This window comes from Triturus cristatus, chromosome 8 (assembly GCF_964204655.1).
Source record: "Triturus cristatus chromosome 8, aTriCri1.1, whole genome shotgun sequence".
Classification (NCBI taxonomy): domain Eukaryota; kingdom Metazoa; phylum Chordata; class Amphibia; order Caudata; family Salamandridae; genus Triturus; species Triturus cristatus.
In genome coordinates, this window is record NC_140591.1 from 80386909 (window position 1) to 80405346 (window position 18438).

Below are 18438 nucleotides of genomic sequence, written 5' to 3' on the forward strand. Positions count from 1 at the left end.
GTTCCCAAGAAGGCCCCAAAGTAATCCCCAAGGGAACCAAGGGAAAGGTTCTCAGCCTCCCCCACCCCAGAAACCGACCGGGGCCCCGACAGGTACACCTGTTCAAAAGGGGCCCATAAAATGTTACAAGTGTGGTAACATGGGGCATTTTGCCTCTGATGTAAAGTGTCCTCTGTATGGTAAACCAGCACCCACTGGTGCTCCGCCCCGGCACGTGGCTAGTGTAGCCTTGGGGGAGGAGAGGACAGTCCAAGGTGGGTGGGGTCCTGCAGAGATGTCCCTCGTCTCATTAGGAGACTGTGAGATGGTCCCCCAAACCCAGCTGCCTGATAACACTAAGAAATACAGGCAGTGGGTGACCACCAATGGCCGTAGGGTGGAAGCTCTCAGAGATACAGGAGCCAGTGTGACAGCTGTCAAGTGTCACCTGGTGTCTCAAGAGCCGGTTGTCCCAGGAGCATTCTATCCAGTTGTTGCCGCTGACAACACAGTCACTGCAAGGTGGCTCAGGTTCCCTTTGAGTGGGGGTGGGGGGGGGTCTCTGGTACTCTTCAGGTAGCTGTGAGGCCCGCCATACCTGTAGACTGTCTGTTAGGGAACGACTTGGAGAGCTCACCTTGGGCTAAGGTGGAGCGGAGTGCTCTCCTGGAGATGTTGGGTATGCCGGATTGGGCATGTGTCACCACACGAACCATGGCAGCAAGTAGAGGTGCTCAAGAGGTCCTGGAGCCCGAGAGGGAGGCCCAGGGACTGGCCTTAGAGAGAAGAGGCAGGGGCGCGGGAAACCAGCCCCTGAAGTTCCCACGGCCCAGGAGGGAGCAGACCTTGAGGGGGATGCCCTGGAGCCTACCGGGGAACAGATAGCTGAACTGGGGGACCTGCCTGAGCTGACCCATTGGCAGCAGGAAGGAGGGCCCTCCATGGAGGACTTTTGTAAGGCACAGAAAGAATGCCCTTCTCTCGTGGGTATGCGGCATGAGGCTGCAGACCAGGCCGCAGGCGATCAGTCTGGGTCACATTTCATTTACTGGGAGAACGACCTCCTATATACAGAGCCTAAGGTTGCTGAGCCTGGGTCAGCCCATGCGCTGGTGGTACCCCAGGACTTCAGAGCCTTCCTACCGGGGCTGGCTCACGATGTGCCATTGGCAGGACATTTGGGGCAGGACAAGACCTTTGAAAGGCTTGTCACCCACTTTTATTGGCCTCAAATGCGCAGGAGTTCAGACACTCACTGCAGGACCTGTCAGACTTGCCAGGCAAGTGGAAAGAGTGGAAGGAAGCAGAAGGCTCCACTCCAGCCATTCCCTGTGGTCGGTACCCCATTCCAGCGAGTGGGGATTGACATTGTGGGGCCACTGGACCCCAGGACAGCCATGGGCAACAGGTTTATCCTGGTCCTAGTGGACCATGCCACCCGGTAGCCATCCCTCTGAGGACAGTGACGGTCGCCGTGGTGGGACGTGCACGGATGGGAATTTTCGCCCGAGTGGGATTCCCTCTAGAGGTGGTGTCTGACCGAGGTACCAATTTCATATCCAAGTATATGAAATCCCTTTGGCAAGAGTGTGGTGTAACCTACAAGTTCACCACACCTTACCACCCCCAAGGAAACGGGTTGGTTGAGAGATTCAACCGTACCCTCAAGGGCATGATATTGGGTATGGAAGAACCCATGAGGCGTAAGTGGGACGTCATCTTGCCATGCCTTCTCTTTGCGTACCGTGAGGTGCCACAGAAGTATCTAGGTTTCAGCCCCTTTGAGCTCCTGTATGGCCACCCAGTGAGAGGACCTCCAAGTCTGGTCAAGGAAGGCTGGGAGCAATCTCCCAGGAAACCTCCCCAGAGTGTATATAGCTACATGCTGGCCTTCAGAAATCAGACTAGGCGATTCAGGCAACTTGCGGAGGCAAATCTGGAAGCCAGCCAGGAGGAGATGAAGCGGTGGTACGACCAGAATGCCACTCTGGTAGAGCTTCAGCCTGGACAAAAGGTATGGGTCTTGGCCCCCGTGGAGCCTTGTGCACTCCAGGATTAGTGGACCGGTCCCTTTGAGGTTGTGGGGCGCAAGAGTCCTGTTACCTATTTGGTGGACTTGCGGTCTCCAAGGAACCCCTTGAGGGTCCTTCATGTCAACCGCCTCAAGCCCCACTTGGAGAGGTCCCAAGAGGGCATGCTCTTGGCAACAGATGCTGGGATGGAAGAGGAGACAGAGCCTCTTCCTGACCTCCTGTCAGCCCAGGAGCAAGATGGGTCAGTGGATGGTGTCATCCTCTCTTCCGCCCTGACCCCTGAGCAACAGAATGATTGTCGCCAGCTGCTGGGACAATTTTCTGATCTGTTTTCCCTGGTTCCCGGTGTCCCGGATTGGTGCGTCCATGATGTGGACACTGGGGATAGTCCAACTGTGAGGCACAATGCCTACAGGGTGACTGACAGGGTGAGGGCATGCATCAAGGAGGAGGTCTCCAAGATGTTTGCACTCGGGGTAATTGAGTCCTCCAGCAGTCCTTGGGCCAGCCCAGTGGTCTTGGTCCCAAAGGCTGCAGCGCCGGGAGCCACACCCGAACTCCAGCTCTGTGTGGACTACAGAGGACTCAATTCAGTCACCAGGACTGATGCACACCCCATCCCCAGAGCTGATGAGCTCATAGATCGGCTAGGGACTGCCAACTACCTCACCACATTTGATTTAACGTCTGGGTACTGGCAGATCGCCTTGATCGAGGGGGCCAAAGAGGTCAGCATTTTCCACCCCAGATGGGCACTAACAGTTCCGGGTTATGCCCTTTGGGATGAAGAATGCCCCTGCCACCTTCCAGAGGTTGGTCAACCAGGTGTTGGTTGGACTGGACTCGTTCAGTGCCGCCTACCTGGATGACATCGCAGTGTTCAGCTCCACTTGGGAGGAACACCTGTGCCACCTCTGGGAAGTGTTGATGGCGCTGCGGAGGGCAGGCCTCACGATCAAGGCGAGTAAGCGCCAGATCGGGCAGGGTTCCGTGGTGTGCTTGGGGCACCAGGTTGGGAGCGGCCAGGTGGCGCCCCTTCAACCCAAGATAGAAACCATCCTGAATTGGGAGTCGCCCAAAACCCAGACAGAGGTGAGAGCCTTCCTAGGTCTCACCGGGTACTACAGGAGGTTTGTCAAGGGGTATGGCAACATTGTTGCCCCCTTGACAGCGCTGACTTCCAGGAAGCAGCCCAGGAAAGTGATTTGGACTGACACCTGTCAAAGCTTTTGAGGCCCTGAAAGCTGCTATGTGCACGGCGCCCGTGCTCTTGGCTCCCAACTTCTTCAAAGAGTTTATTGTTCAGACAGATGCTTCAGAGCATGGTGTGGGGGCTGTTCTTTCACAGATTAATGAGGAGGGCCTAGATCAACCTGTAGCCTTCCTTAGCAGGAGGTTACTTCCACGGGAACAGAGATGGAGTGCTATTGAGCGTGAGGCATTTGCTGTGGTCTGGGCGCTGAAGAAGCTAAGACCCTACCTGTTTGGGTCTCACTTCCAGGTTCAGACAGACCACAGGCCCCTCAGATGGTTGATGCATAGGAGGGGTGAGAATCCAAAGCTGTTGAGGTGGTCCATTTCCCTACAGGGTATGGATTTCATGGTGGAACATCGCCCTGGTACAGATCACGCCAATGCTGACGGTCTGTCCAGATTTTTCCGCCTTAGTGATGAGGAACTCCCTGGGGTAGGGTAGTTCTCCCCACTTTTCAGCTGGAGGGGACATGTGTTAGACCTGGCACCTTGCCGCGAGTCTCCCTTCCACTTTTTGTCGCTTTGCCTCATATGTTTTGCTGGTGTTAGCTGCTCAGAGCACTGTGCCACTGCCAACCAGTGCCACAGTGCAAGTGCTCCATATTTAAAAAGGTATATGTTGGTTGGATTCCAGGATTGGCTTATTTTGTTTACTGTCAGACCCCAGTAAAGTGCACCAGGAGTGCCCAGGGCTTGTAAATACAAATGCTGCTGGTGGGCTTGCAGCACTGGTTGTGCCACCCACAGAAGCGGCCTAGTAAAAGGTGTCTAAGGTCTGCCATTGCAGAACCTGCGTGCAGTCTGGTACTGTCATGCTGACTGGGCAAGTGCACCCACTTCCCAGTCCCTAAACCTTCCCTTAACTTCATATTAGTCACCCCTATGGTAGGCCCAAGGGCAGGGTGCATTGTAAGCATAAGGTAGGACAAGCCCTGATGTGTGTGGCATGTCCTAATAGTGAATTACAGCCATTTTCGTTTTTCACTATTGCAAGGCTACCTGTTCCCATAGGCCAGAATGGGCTGTTAGAATTGTTACATCCTATGATCCTAACAGACCCAGGGAACATGGTAGAAAATCGAGTTTAGTATGCCTGAACTCAGAATTATAAAATACATCTTTTAGCAAGGTTTATTTTAATATTCTGTGTTTGCAAATACCACTTTTAGAAAGTTGGTATTAGCTTGCCTAACCATTTCAGCCCGCCTTTGCTATGATGTGTAGCTGCCTGTCTGGTTTGTGTGAGTGACAGGGCTGGGGAAACCCAGAGGGGCAGGGCTAGGTAGCCTGGTGGTGAATAGAGAGATTGACATCCAGATGGGTGGGAGGAGTGCACCTGGACTCTGAATAGGGCTGTGCTCTGCCACCACAATGCTGGCTCCACCTCCTGTGGAGCGGCTGATGTCTCTACCCTGAACCCTGAATAGAAAGTCAGAGTCATGTCAACAAAGTGCTCAAGAACTGGTTTGGACTGGGCAAAGGCCCCTCTACCCCAGAGGAACAAAGGAATTAGGGGTATAAGTATTGGGACCCTTCTCCCAAGAAATTAGATCCTGCTTGACAAGAAGAACCTCTGCCTGAGAAGGAACCGGGAAAGCTGTAAGGAGGAGTACTGTCCCTGACCTGGGGGATTGGCCTGCAGTGGTTGCCTTGCTGATGAAAGGAGAGGAGAAAGACTACAAAGACTTTAATTCAACTTGTGCTTTAAAAGATCTCCAAGGGCTTGGAATAGAGCTTGCCTCCTGCTGAAGTCTCAGGAACAACAGACTTCACCCCCCAGCTCCCCAAAGTTCTTTGGAAGTGCCTGCTGCTGTTGTTGGGCCTTCTGAGGGACTGCGTGTCGCAAGGAGCTGGAAGCGCGACTCAAGAAGGAGAAGCGTGCCGCCGTCGGAACTGCTGTCGTCGCACCACGTAAAGGGTGTCGCCGCTGCAGCCTTGCATCGAGCGGAAGCGTCTCGCATCCTCCAAGAAGTGTCTCGCAACGCCGAATAAGCGTGTCGCCATCGCAGCCATCGTAGCCGACGCACCGCATCAAGAGAAGAGTCTCGCATCGAGGAAGAAGCGAGTCGCCATCGCAGCCGTCGCATTGCACCGCATCAAGAAAAGCGCCTCGCATCCACGGAGAAGCGTGCCGCCGTCGGAGCTGCTGTCGTCGCATCGCGTAAAGGGGTGTCGCCGCTGCAACATCGCATCGAGCGGAAGCGTCTCGCAAACGTCGGAGAAGAGTGCCGCTGCCAAGGCCGCTGTCGTCGCATCGCGTAAAGGGCGACGCCGCTGTAGCTGACGCACCGGGTCTTCTCGCAACATCGGAGAAGCGTAACACATCTGGAAGATCTTCACGTCTATTTCTTTGCGCCAAAAACTTCATCGCATCAGCCTCGTTGCAACACTTTCGTTGCCCTGTGTGTCGCATCTAAGGTACATTGACTTAAAGTGTTGCATTTAAGAACTTAAGAGAACTAAGCAAACTTCTACCATCTAAAGTAACAGTAGTGTGTATTTTTGTCGTTTAATGGTCTTGTGGTAACTCTATATAAAGAATCCTTATTTTTAATATAAAAACCTGTGTGGTGTCCATTTGTAGTGTTGTCACTTGGTTACTGTATGTGTTCACAAATGCTTAACCTAGAACGCTCTGAGATAAGCCTTGTCTGCTCGCACCAAGCTACCTAGAGGGTGAGCAGGGGTTATTTTAGGAGTGTAACCCCTTACCTTGACTAGAGGAAAGGTTCCCCGCTTGTCACAAGTACCTACCTGGGCCAACCAGAGAACCCGGATTCTAACAGACAATCAGCACTAGGATGGGGAACACAGCATTTTAGAACATAGGTGTGGGACAGTAAGTTCAAGTTACGTACTTACCACAGGGTGGTGGCAAAATCAGTATGATGTGACATGTCGCTTATACGAAAAATGTTGCTGCTCATTTTGTGTGTTGTATGCCGGTGTCTGGAATTCTTGCATGTCGAACGTGAGGAGGAGTTAGAATTGGTCTGTGGTGCGAGTCAAGTGTTGTCTGTCTTAGACAGTGCACTCAAGGAACAAAAGTGGAGGAGGAAGAGTGAAGGGAGGCTTTAGACGGTATTTAATTTAGAAGGAAGTGAGGAGATTTGTGCAGGAAGGATGGTCTTAGTCAGGAATTTGAGCTCGAAAGTTGCATTATTTGGTCAGATTTCTGAGGAGTGCATTTTAAGTGGCAAATCCCTGGTAGAGCATCCCACACCTATCTCTCCTGTAGCGGCACTATGCTGCCTTGGAGCAAACATGCGTTTGCCATTTCAAGACCCTTTGGCTTATTGGGAGGAGCACCTATATATGCCCTTGTACTTGTCGATTACGTGTCCTACAGACCAAAAATTAGATTTCTGGATGTCAGAACTCCTGCCATGATTGCATTCCTCTGTGATTTATTCAGTAGGGGGTTGGGGTGGATTTCCCAACTAACTGGAAACAGACAAGGACACTAAGCTGACTGTTCGACAGAAAGGTGTTTTTGGAGTCTGCCGGGATCAAGGATATCAGGTCTTCGTTGCGTCGTCCTTGGAGTAAGGCTAGTTAGTGAAGCAAGTCAACTGGATTGTGAAGGACCGCCTGCAGCTGGCTGTGGTCAGTGTAAGGGTTGGAGGCAAGTCTTGGAGGACAGGCTGTGGACTAGAAGAACCACATTATGTTTGAGTAATGGGAGAACCCCATTTGTTTACATTAGGGGTGGGGTTCAATGTTCTACGTTGGATAGATCATGGGGACATTAAATTTGACAGCTTGGGGAAAGTGACCGGCGTAAGAAAGGATCTGCTAGAATGGAACACTGCTGCCTGTAAGCATGGTACCAACGTGACTGTGGGAGATTGGATAAGGGTTACGAAGTCCAGTTTAGTTCACAAAAATGAATTCTCAGCACCTGTCTGTTTAATAAGGGTGAAGGAGAACACTGTTGAGGTCAATGAACGAAAAGCTGGTGGTCGTGCCCAAAAACAAGGTTGATGTGGTGTGTGGACATTTGGTCTTTGGGACTTTAAAGTGCCCTAGATCGGAAGTGAAAACATGGGAGTGGAAACACAACGGGTCCTTCGAGAGAACATAATCCGTATAAGCGTTTGAAAGATTTTGTGACAATGTCATATATTCACCTATAGATTTGCTGCTTTTCTTTTGCATGGCTACCCTTCGTGTTTTGTATCGTGTCTGATCTGGGGAGTTTTGGGATGGGTCGGGTCTTAATGTAGAATGCTACACTTACAATGCGTCTTTCTTGAAGCGCCCGGGGTCCATGCTCCGGCAGCTGCTGTCAGTGAGGTGGTAGCAGCGCTGTATTGTGCCATCTCCACTTAAACCTACTTTTTATTTCATCACTGCAGCCTGGCATCTTTTCACTAAGGCAATATTTATTTGTTGGTGTGGCATTTTTTGAGAAATCCTAGCTCCGGGGGCACGGGGGGAGCCTCTATTGCAGACACCAGCACTCTGGCATGTGGGCACTACTATGCAACACCACTGTCTAGGAGTGTGCACTTTTTGGGATAAGAGTGGGCCAGCGTAGGCATATCAACAGACTATCACAGCAATATGTATTCAGCACTCATCTGGACACCGGTGGCGTACTGCAAATCATAGCACTATTTTGGACAACAGCGGAATGATATAAGGGCACCCAGGTCATATTTTTGCACCAGGACATTCTTGTGAGTAGCTATGCGTGGTATAAGTCTGTATAACATGACACAATGAGTGGAGCTGCTATTCAGAAAAACCTTGTCACGGCATGTGGGGCCTCTAAGGCATTGTCAGGGCAAAGGCTGGCACTTTTCTGGCTTAAAACATTACTCTGGCAGCACAGTGAACATGAATGGCAATATTTGGGACAGAAATGGCTTGCGGTCACTGTTGCAATCTCGTGCTACTCTGGAAGCCACAAAGCGCCCTAGGAGCCCTCTACCTGAAGAGAACTGAGCAGGGGGATGAAGGCCAAGTCAGGAGAAGTCACCAGTACCTGAAGAAGCCCTTGCACCCTTCGCACGTCATTGCATTGAAGTGGTAGCCCGTGGCCCGGTCACCGCAGACCCGGCAGATCTTGGGCTCCCCATCATCCTCTTCCTCCTCATCCAGGCCAGTGTCACCGCTCGTGGCCGCCTCAGACTCCCACTCTTCGTCCCCCTCCTGCACTGCGTTGGGGTCCACGATGTCCGACATGGCCGCGCCCTGGTCCACTGGCCCCCAATCTGAGCCACAGCTTCTTTATTGATGGACCTCAGGCCAAGATGTCATCAGCAAATCTACCAGGAGAAAACCAAACAGAAGGCTGCTAGTACTGTACTGCTGAGTTACTTTACATTTTATGATACTTAGCACAATTACCAACTCCATGGTCTCTCTATAATCACAGGTTTTAAAGGAGAGATGGCTGGAAGGTGTGGCCATGAGACTGCACTTTCAAAATCAACATCTGCAAGTTCTTTCCTGCAACTGGTTTACACGCAGAAATATTTGTTGAAAGGACCATCTGTGGCATCCACTGATGCTCTGTGGCCAGGCCTAGCCGCTCAGTGTAGTCTGTGGGCAGAGCTGCAGTGTGGAGACCGGGGACTCACTAAAGCAGTTTATAGACGTATACTTTACAGAAATGAAAAGTAAACAATTTATTCCACTTAACATAAACAGTATATCCGATGGGTTACATAAGGACATTGATAATCAATTGATTAAACACCTTTTTACATAATTCATAACAAGAAAACCAAGCTAATTATAAATTATATTATTAACGTTGTAACCAATGGTAGATTGGAGCCCATAATTTTAGACCGAAATTTTTCTTTTTCGTTCCCTTTAAACAATACACAGCCTTCTCTAATTGATAAATATTTAACAGTTTGGTTTGCCATTGAAGAAATAGGGGAGGATCAGCATCGAGCCAATGAGAGGTGATACAGTATCTATAGATAGACAGATATAAATAAAAAACCTTCTTCTGCACGTGTGTACAGCCGAGTTGGATTAGCTTGGATGCCAAGTATTACAAGATCAACTGACAATACTAAGGGAACATTCATTATTTGATGTAGAAACATTTGAACTTCAGAAATAAATTGAGATAATTTAGAGCATAAGAAAAACATATGGATAGAATTAGCACCTATACATCCACAGCGATTACACTTGTCTCCAGCATTCCCTTTCCATTTCAATAACTTGGCTGGAGTGTAATATAAGTCAAAAATACTCATAAAACTCTGACTTTTTAAAGATCCATTACATAATACCTGATCAGACAGAGCTAAAGCATCCGATATATCTATATTTTCAATACCCATTTCTTTTTGCCATTTTGCGTTAACAGACATGAGATTGTCTTCTAAGCCTTTAATCATAACCTTATAAATCATACCAATTCTACTTTCAGCTTTCTAATACCTCATGTTTCTTAATTTTATTAGAATTCACTAAATTTTTAGAGTTTAGGAAGCTGCGTATTTGAAGGTATTTAAAAAAATCCGCTTTAGGTAAATTATATTGTTGTTGAAGATAAGAAAATGTTGCAAATTGTTCGTTCGGAAAAAGATCCCCTAGCTGACATATATTAAGATTTTGCCAACGCTGCATGATATAGTCTGAAAATATTGGTGGCAATAATGGATTGTCAAATAGCGGCGTATACAAATTAAAGTTATCCAGACGGAATCTTCGTTTACATATTTTCCACATTTGGAAGGCCGTTTCCATAACTTTGAATCTTGTCTTCTTATAGTAACTTGGTTCTAAGAACCGGACTAAACATCTTTGCGCTTGACTGCCTAGAATCATTGTATAAATAGAAGGGTATAAAAAATTGTCCTGGGCGCTCCTGGTGTGCAAAGGCGCACGTGTCCATCACCAAGCCCAGATGAACTGAGAAAAAGAACGAATCTGCTGGTGTGGGAAAGTTTGTGCATTGTTTTCTTCTGTTCTTGCCCTCTGGCGTGTTCTGGAGGTGGAAACAGCCTGCGTGAACTCTCACTTTGCCAGCTACGGAGGTTTTCTTATTACATAACCTGCTGGCTCGGATTACTGATTCTGGTTTGTGTTTACGCACGCGTGGGCCAGCCTCCAGGCAGGCGGCTGGAAGCGGGAGGACCGAAGCGTGCTGTTGGCGCTCTGCCTCATTGCACTGCACGAGCTCATAACGTGACCCAATATCTCAGGTTCTGCAGGAATGATCAGGGCAGTATTTCTCTACAGCACTCAGAAGGGTTCGACTCTGAGACTCGCTGGCAGCCTTCTCAAAGATCTCAGGGGCTCCACCTACTGCCATGGTCTCTTCCACAGCACAAGCCAACTCGACTGCCTGCCAAGGCATGCCCCCAGCGCCAGAAGGTTTCTACAGCCCTGGCACATTCAGTATGAGCGCCTGCTCGGCAGAGACTCAACTTTAAGGCGCTGGATTGCACACACAGCTTCTGCAGCCAGGGGGCTCGAGTTGTGTGCAGCCTCAACTCTGGGAGAGACCCGTGGCACGAGGAGAGGCTTCCGGGAGTCCAGGCGGCGCAGATATACAACTCTTCCTACTACCATTTCCAAGGCCACAGGAATTATGCGGCAGGGGAAAGCCAGATAATCCGGCAAGAACAGACAATTTATGCGGCATATTGCAGCACATTTTGTGATAGCATCACTTCATTATATTCTCATTTTTATTAAACTTGTTGGCACTGTCTGGAGAGAAGTTTCACCTCGTTAGTAACGGTTTAACAAACAAATCTAGCAATAACCAACAGAATGGTGACCTCCACACGGTGACACCAGTCTACGTGTTTTTAGTAACTTTTGAACCATTTGAGCCAGAAACAAATTGCTTTTGTTAAAATCTTCAGATGAAGCAGCTGATGATGGCCTGCATGGCAAATGCTTCAAATCCATAACTATGCGAAAACACAGTGGCCACACAATCCCATAATTTTATTGGCCTTGCCTATACCCGCAAAACAAGAGCATGACCTTTTAACTCCAATTTTAGATTAGGTTCGCAAAAAAATCTTCACACATACACTTAAGAATTCTACCTTTTGTCTCAAAGAAGCCACTGACAATTAGAACAAGCATTTGCAATGCAATCGGTCTCTCCTTTGGGACCTTATATGTATTTAGCTATGCAGCACATTAGCCTGGGTGCTGAAACATCTACTGTTCTTTAACAAGGAGGGAAAGTAAGCAACAAACTGCATGACAAGCCAGGTATGGAACACATGGAGAGAAATATTGCCTTTCAGCGGTAAATGGTATAGTCCAAAGCTCTGTTTTTAATATAAAATCAGAACCTTCGGTGGTCATCACTAAAAATACAAGATTTGAAAAAATGTTTATTGTCTATGGGTGTTTGTGGGAGACAATTTCTATGGATTGGAATCTAGAGAATGCTAAAGTGATTCAGGTATTTTACTGACCTCTGCTGGTCGTTTTCTATCAAGACAGTCAAATAGAGACAGATGAACAGAAAAAAAAAGTCCCTAAGCGGAAGCAGACAAGTCCTAGGGCTGATCTCCAGAGTCCACAAAGTAAATACACATATAAGTGTATACTAAAGTATATAGAAGAGGTCTCGAATGCTCGACCTAAAAATGCCCTCTCAACAGCTGTTCCAGCGTAGCAGGGCCTTTCCCGCAACCCATATAGCCACTTCAGTGTACAAACGCGCTGGCTGGCAGAATACAAAGACGAAAGACAAAAAAACAAACCAGATACTACCAAACATCCCTTGGACCAGAGTGCTTGCAGTGTGCATGCAAAGAGTCGCAGATTCTGCTCCACAGCGATGAGCAAAAAAAGAGAACTGGTGATGGAGTGACCACGTCTTTCAGATCATTACAGACACTGTTTAAAGCCCTGAACTATAGGGTGAGTTTTTAGGGGGTGGATAATGATCATACCATTGGGATTGGTTTGTGGGCATGTAGGCTGTGTGTGCTGGTTGATACTTTCCACACCAAGGAGTTGTCGACTGAAGAGTCTGGGGGGAATGAAAGCAGTGTTGTAGACGTTATCCTTCTTTTGTGATTTAGTAAGAATTTGATAAGATGCTGGCCCACAGCGTTATGGTACTGGTAACATTGGCTATTTTAAGATGGCGCCGCTTTATGCTCTAGGAGTGGTGGTGCAAGTTTCACAGGCGGTTGATGTTTACAGTACGGAGGTTTTTTTTTCATGTTGAGTGCTGGTCATTGTGTCCGAATTTGTGTGATATGGATTGGCGTGCGACGCATGGGGATGCGGTGTTTGCATGGAGAAAGTTTGGACGTTGTCTATTGATTTAAATGAGACTGTATGGGAATTTTGTTGAGTGGATTAAGATTAGACTCATGTATTGGAGAGTTTTGTGAGTTGAATAGGAGGCTGTGGTCTAAATGATGGTGCTGAGTTTGAGGATGGGGTATAAATGTTATGGCTTTGCATTTTGTGAAGGTTGTGTTGATTGTTTTGTTCATTAAGTTAATGATATATATTTTCATTATATATTTTTTGCTGATATATACATCTTTTCCAGAGCTAAATAATGCAGGCAATGTGAAACTTCGGATACTGTGAGATTAAGGATTGTTATTCATTCCTTATAAATAGAATGGGAGTAGTATCACAACGTTTTGAGCTTCTATTTGACCTATATGGTGATAAGCTTTTCAAGATGGTTATTTATTGCTTGTCATTTAGATTTATTTTTAATAAGGTGGATATATGATGTACACTTGTTGCAATATGGATCTATGTAATTGCAAAACATTTTATAAATTAATTGGTTTCAAGTGAAGATCATAATGATGTATGTATATATTTATATGGATTTATAAAAACCAAAAAAGGTTTTGTGCTTTTGAGGTCCTCGGTCTTTATGCGATGATATATCAAATAAGGTGGTAGAGGATTAGAACAAACACTGATTCAACATTTTGTTATTGGTACTAGAATTGATTGCTTATATTTTTGTAGTTCGTGTGATTTGATATATATTTGCACACTTGAAATTCAGTTCCATGTCCTGTTGTATATATTTTGAGCCAAGCTGTTATTGATGGTATTTTTAGTATTAAGAGTTTTTAAACGTTCTTAACTCATTAGGTGTATTTGCATGTTTTTCGCAGCCCTGGTGAAGTCCAATTTGTTGGACAAAAAGTGTTTGCCTGGGCAGAGAATCTCTTTCTGAAAAATAAAAACTTTGTGGATAACAGACACTGGTTCAAGCACTCAGAATGGACTGAATGAAGAATGGATTTGGGTTGTGATGTACATCGGCCCTTCATTTTTTTCTGATATATTTGTGTAAAAAAACGAAATTGGGACATTCCACCACATTTTTAGTGCTCCTCTTTACAGTGGTTTTCTCTTGGAGTTATAAAGATGGTCTTTTGGCAGTGGGACCCTAAGGGTTGCAGCACATTTTATCATTGATACTAGGTGGACTTCCACAGGTGCGGTATAATGGTGTCATTACCGATTTAAATTAGATGAACACCTGAAAACGTACCCACATGGTGGGAACAGAGGGGAAAGGCCTTTAGTAAAAAAAGAAAAAAAAAAGAAGGGGGTGTAAGGAGGGACACTACAAGAGGTACACAACAAATAAAGACACTAAAACAGTGGCAGGTGGGGTATCTGCTTCGTTCATGGTGGAGTGACACCGCTCTACCCCTATACACAAGCACAATAACGTATGGATGAGAAACCTTCACATAAAGGGCAGCAATGCAGCTAAACAGACGGAGGTGGTAAAAAGAAAAGGACAGATGCAGTTCCTATCCCATGCAGCTGCAATCTGCATGTCGCCTCCATGTACGGCCTGGATGACACACATTCGACAAGTCCAGTGCATGCCGGGTTCAAAGGTCTTCCAGTGTAACCTTGATCAACAATTCCGAATCTTTTCATCAACTACCTGTTTTTGGTCTTAGTGAATCTCAAGCTCTGACTGAAGCAAAAAAGGCATGTGTACAGGTCTTTATTGTTTACTGTGCAACCTAATAAATAAAATACATTTTACAAAAAGGCATGGGCATGACGCGGTATGGCTTGTGCAGCAAGATAACTAACTCAAATTTACCACATTCAGTTCAATGTCCAATGAAGTGATGGTGCAGCAGATCCGAAGGTTCCCTTCCACACCAGCTTCAGGCGCTCCCATCACGATATGCAAGAACAAATTTATCACGGATGGCTGCTCAGCTGTAGAGGACACAAGAGCTTGTGGTGGGTCTGACGAGGCGGCAGGGCTGTGCCCATCGCTGTCCAGCTCAGGGGTATGAAGCGATGAGGCAATGAAGACTCGTGCTGATTCTACAAAGGTTAACCATAGATATGTGCAGGACCTGACATGTAAGTGAATACATTTCTAAGAAGCACACTTCTGCTGTTAACCACTTCAAGGCGCTGTGTATTCCCACCCATAGAAGCTCAGAATTGGAGGTGAGCAAGCAGTTTAACCAGATGACATATAAATAAGCACTGGAAATGACTGGTGGCTGTCATCCAAGATGGATGACTATTTTAAGATGGTATGCCCCAGTTTATGCCACATGCCACTTTCCTTAGTTTTGTTTTTAGAAAGTGTATCAATCATCAATACCTGGTCTACTAAATCGGAGAGTTTAAGAGGAGATGAATTTGTTTGGCCTTTCCAGGAAAGTAGACATACAGACCTTACAATAAATTCTTACAGCTACTGGGGAAGATTCAAGAGACATCGACAACCTAACTGGTTTTATGGGCTTGCTCAATCAGGCTTGTGTTTACTCATTGGACACCTGTAGATCAAAACAAACAAAACACACAGACACACTCGCATTACTTTGATCACACAGCAGTAATTAAATAATCTTCGTGGAGCAGGAGGGGAAAATGTCCTTATTGGAGAATTACACAACTCTCCACTTAATCATGAAAACAATAAGAAACTTATTTTGGCACAAAAATATCCTCTTGCACTTTCTCCTAAAAGGTCGCTCATCATCGTTGGTTTGCAATGGTCCTTACTGCTGATTCAGAAACCTCAATGGCCACAGACACAATTGGAAATACAACTTGAGATATATCTAATATAAGCAATTGCTGGTAAAATGAACAGTGAAGCTTTCTAAACTAGCCAAATATAGAAGGTAGGTCAGTCAGTAATCAAAAACAAGCATGAGAAAGTCACTCATGAAAACAAATAATCCACTGCCCCATCTGTAGATGGGATGTGGAATGCTGTACCAAGCCCCGAGACAACCTACTAACAAGCACTGGCATAGCCAATAGGTCTCGCCATTGGGACCTTATAAGTGTTTAGCCATGCAACAGTTGATGTAGTTGCAATAAGGATATTGTGCTGCATAACTAAATACTTATAAGGTCCCAAAAGCGAGACCTATTGGGTATGCCAATGCTTGTTAGTAGGTTGTCTCGGGGCTTGGCACAGGTACGGCATTCCACATCCCATCTACAGATGGGGCAGTGGATTAGAGTTGCAATGAGGCACTTAATCTGTGCGGAGAGATGAAGTTGTGTTTTAGTGTCGTTTTTTTTTTTTTTTTTTTTTTACTTTTGGTTGTTTGCATCTGTATTAACGTTTATACATGTCCGGTCTGAATGTTATGTTAAGCAAAGTGATGGAGTTTGTAAAATGAGGTCCATATGAGAAAAATAAAATAAGCCAGTACAACTTTAATATTGACTTTCTAATTGTCAATTTCTTTTGGAGCACTTTATAATAATTCATATGTACTCGCAGACGTTAGGTTACCTACCTTCAGACTCTGCCATGCCGGACTCCACACCCTTTAACATCACCTGAGCATTGTCCCTATGTTAGAGTTCCCACTGTTCTTTTTTTCCAATTCCAGCATTGTAACTACTTACAGTGAGTCTGAATAAAAGCAATTTTAAAACCTACCAAAAACAATTTTAAAATCATCAACACACCCCTTAAGCTCTCACATCTCTCCATTGGGACAAGCCGGACAACCCCTCCACACCCCTCTCAAAACAGTTTAGTTCTCTTTGAGAGAAGGACACAGCTGTTGCGCTCCGAGCACCTTACCCTAGGGGCTAATAGTACGAGCTGGTGAATAAGTATAGCGGTGGTCCTCTGTGTGGGTTATCACGTGCTAAACATAGGCCAAAGTGACATTGTACAGTCAGGAGGAGCAGGCAGGTGGAAATTCCCACGCGGGCACTTTTGACAGCAAATTGTTAAAAGAACGTAATACAATTCCATGGACTTTAAAAATGTAAGCTGACACAGTAAGCTTATTTTTCTAAGTTTGATATGGGAGGCTGACAAAGCACTAGAGCAGTTTTTCTAAGGAAATTCATTTTATTTAAACACCATGCATTGCGGGGGGGGGGGGGGGTTTATATTGGTTCTTGCAGGGGCTTGTAAGACAGTATCTGTGCAACACTGCACTGCCAGCTCCGCACTGGCATTTGAGAGGGATTTAAATCACAAGCAGCCTAGTCCCATCCCATACCAAAACTGGTCCGATGTCTGGCGTGCCCTTTAAGCAGGTGATACTACTCGCTGCAGCAGTCTCACCCGAACCGGTCGGGACGCCGGTATCCTGTAGGGAATATTCCAAGTTAAAAGCTGCGGGGGCGCAGCACACAAAGCGAGTGCGACGGCGTAAGTTACGAAAGATGCTCGTACAGAGGCCGATAGCTGCCGTAGGACAGGAAGGCGAAAATGACACGCCTGTGCTGCCAGTACAGGCCGGGTGGGCTGCGAGCCAGCACACTGCCCGCACAGAAGTAAACGGGCATGCCGCCATCCAATCGTAGGGCTGAGTGCAGTCTTCCAGGATCACTCAACCAATAATAAATTGGCAGACCTCTCTCAGCCAATCCACAGCAACCGTGTAGTTTCAGAGCACTGTTGGCCAATGAACAGTTGACAATAGCTTCCCAGCCAGTCACATGACAAAAGTTCAACAAACCACTCCCCGATTGTCACAGTACTGCCCTATCTAAATAGGATATGTTTTGTTATACCTGATTGAGTGTGTATGCTTGGAGCCGCTGTTTCGGTCCTCGCGCGCAGTGATTACCGTGTTTACCGGTGATAAAGTGCAAACTTGGTAGGACTTGCACGTTCAATGCTTGTCAAGAGGCTCTGGGGCATCTGTGTGGCGCCCCCGCGTACAGAGAAGACATCTCTGGTTGCTGTTCTCCACGGGAACCAGCATGTTGTGCGAAAGGTGGAGCCTGGTGGCAGAGATCGTGCTGCATATAGATGAGCCCGGTGAGGACAGTGACATTGTCTGTCTTTGCTCCAGAGCCTTTTCAAAGTAAGCGCACGTAAAATTCTTATTTTTTATTTTAGAGTGAAATTATACCGAGTTGATGTTGTTTGGCGGGGAGCACGCTTGAGCGCCTCGCGCTAAAAAGTGGGAGGGTTGAGGGAAGTGCGGCCGAAGAGTTTCCCTTGTGGGAGCGAGCCAGGGGCACCATGTGTTTGTAAGTTAATTACAAACATATGGGGTCAAGCTCGCTCCCGCAAGGCAATCGCCAAACGTCCACACATTGCCATTGAAGGCAATGGAACGCGTGCACGTTTAAGGAACAAAAACCGAAGCGATAGCTTAGGGTCTTTTTCCTATGCAGCGCATGCACGCTGCGTAGGCGAGACCTAAAAAGTTACTCAACCATAAAAGGTATCAATGAGGCAGAGCAGAGTCGATCTTCCCCGGTTTAAGCTTCCTCGACAGCCACAGGCGGGACTTTGACTGTAAGGAAGTCCCATAGTCCGGCCAGGCCGACACAAAAGTACTACCAATGACTGCCAGTCTGGGACACACAAATAGGATTCAAAGCATGAAGTGACCTCAGGTAGGATAATTATCCCGGATTACGGCACCTGCTTCTGTGTTCATGTTCATACCTTGGTGAAAGAAGATGCCGAGTCACAATAAGTGTGGATTAGCGACTGAGTAATGGAAACTGCTGATACCCTAAACGCAATCTCAAGCAGCTCTCTGAAGCCATAATTAGACCTTCCATTTTGCCTGTATTGCGCTCCAGCCATAATGTGCTATTCAGCCAAGCAGGCGGACAGCAAACAAAAGCTATGTTTGGTCTGCATTAGAGACACAACACTATCAGAGTGTTATTCGCATATGTTGGGACATGCATGACACTCCCATCTCAAATCTATCATGAGCGCCTAGCAAAAACTTTGAAC

General features: G+C 46.8%; 1 protein-coding gene across 4 annotated transcripts in view; it reads right to left on the bottom strand.

Moving 5' to 3' along the window:
- NR1I2 (nuclear receptor subfamily 1 group I member 2) overlaps positions 1-18438 on the bottom strand; it is a 391730-nt gene that overhangs the window by 161630 nt on the left and 211662 nt on the right. For 3 of the 4 annotated variants that reach the window (XM_085621051.1, XM_085621053.1, XM_085621052.1), the window contains one exon: positions 8257-8539. The exons of the other annotated variant lie outside the window; for it this stretch is intronic. In XM_085621051.1, coding sequence (XP_085477177.1) covers positions 8257-8456 — 200 coding nt within the window. In that variant the 5' untranslated portion in view covers positions 8457-8539. The remainder of the gene's footprint in view (positions 1-8256; positions 8540-18438) is intronic. 4 annotated transcript variants of the gene reach the window in all.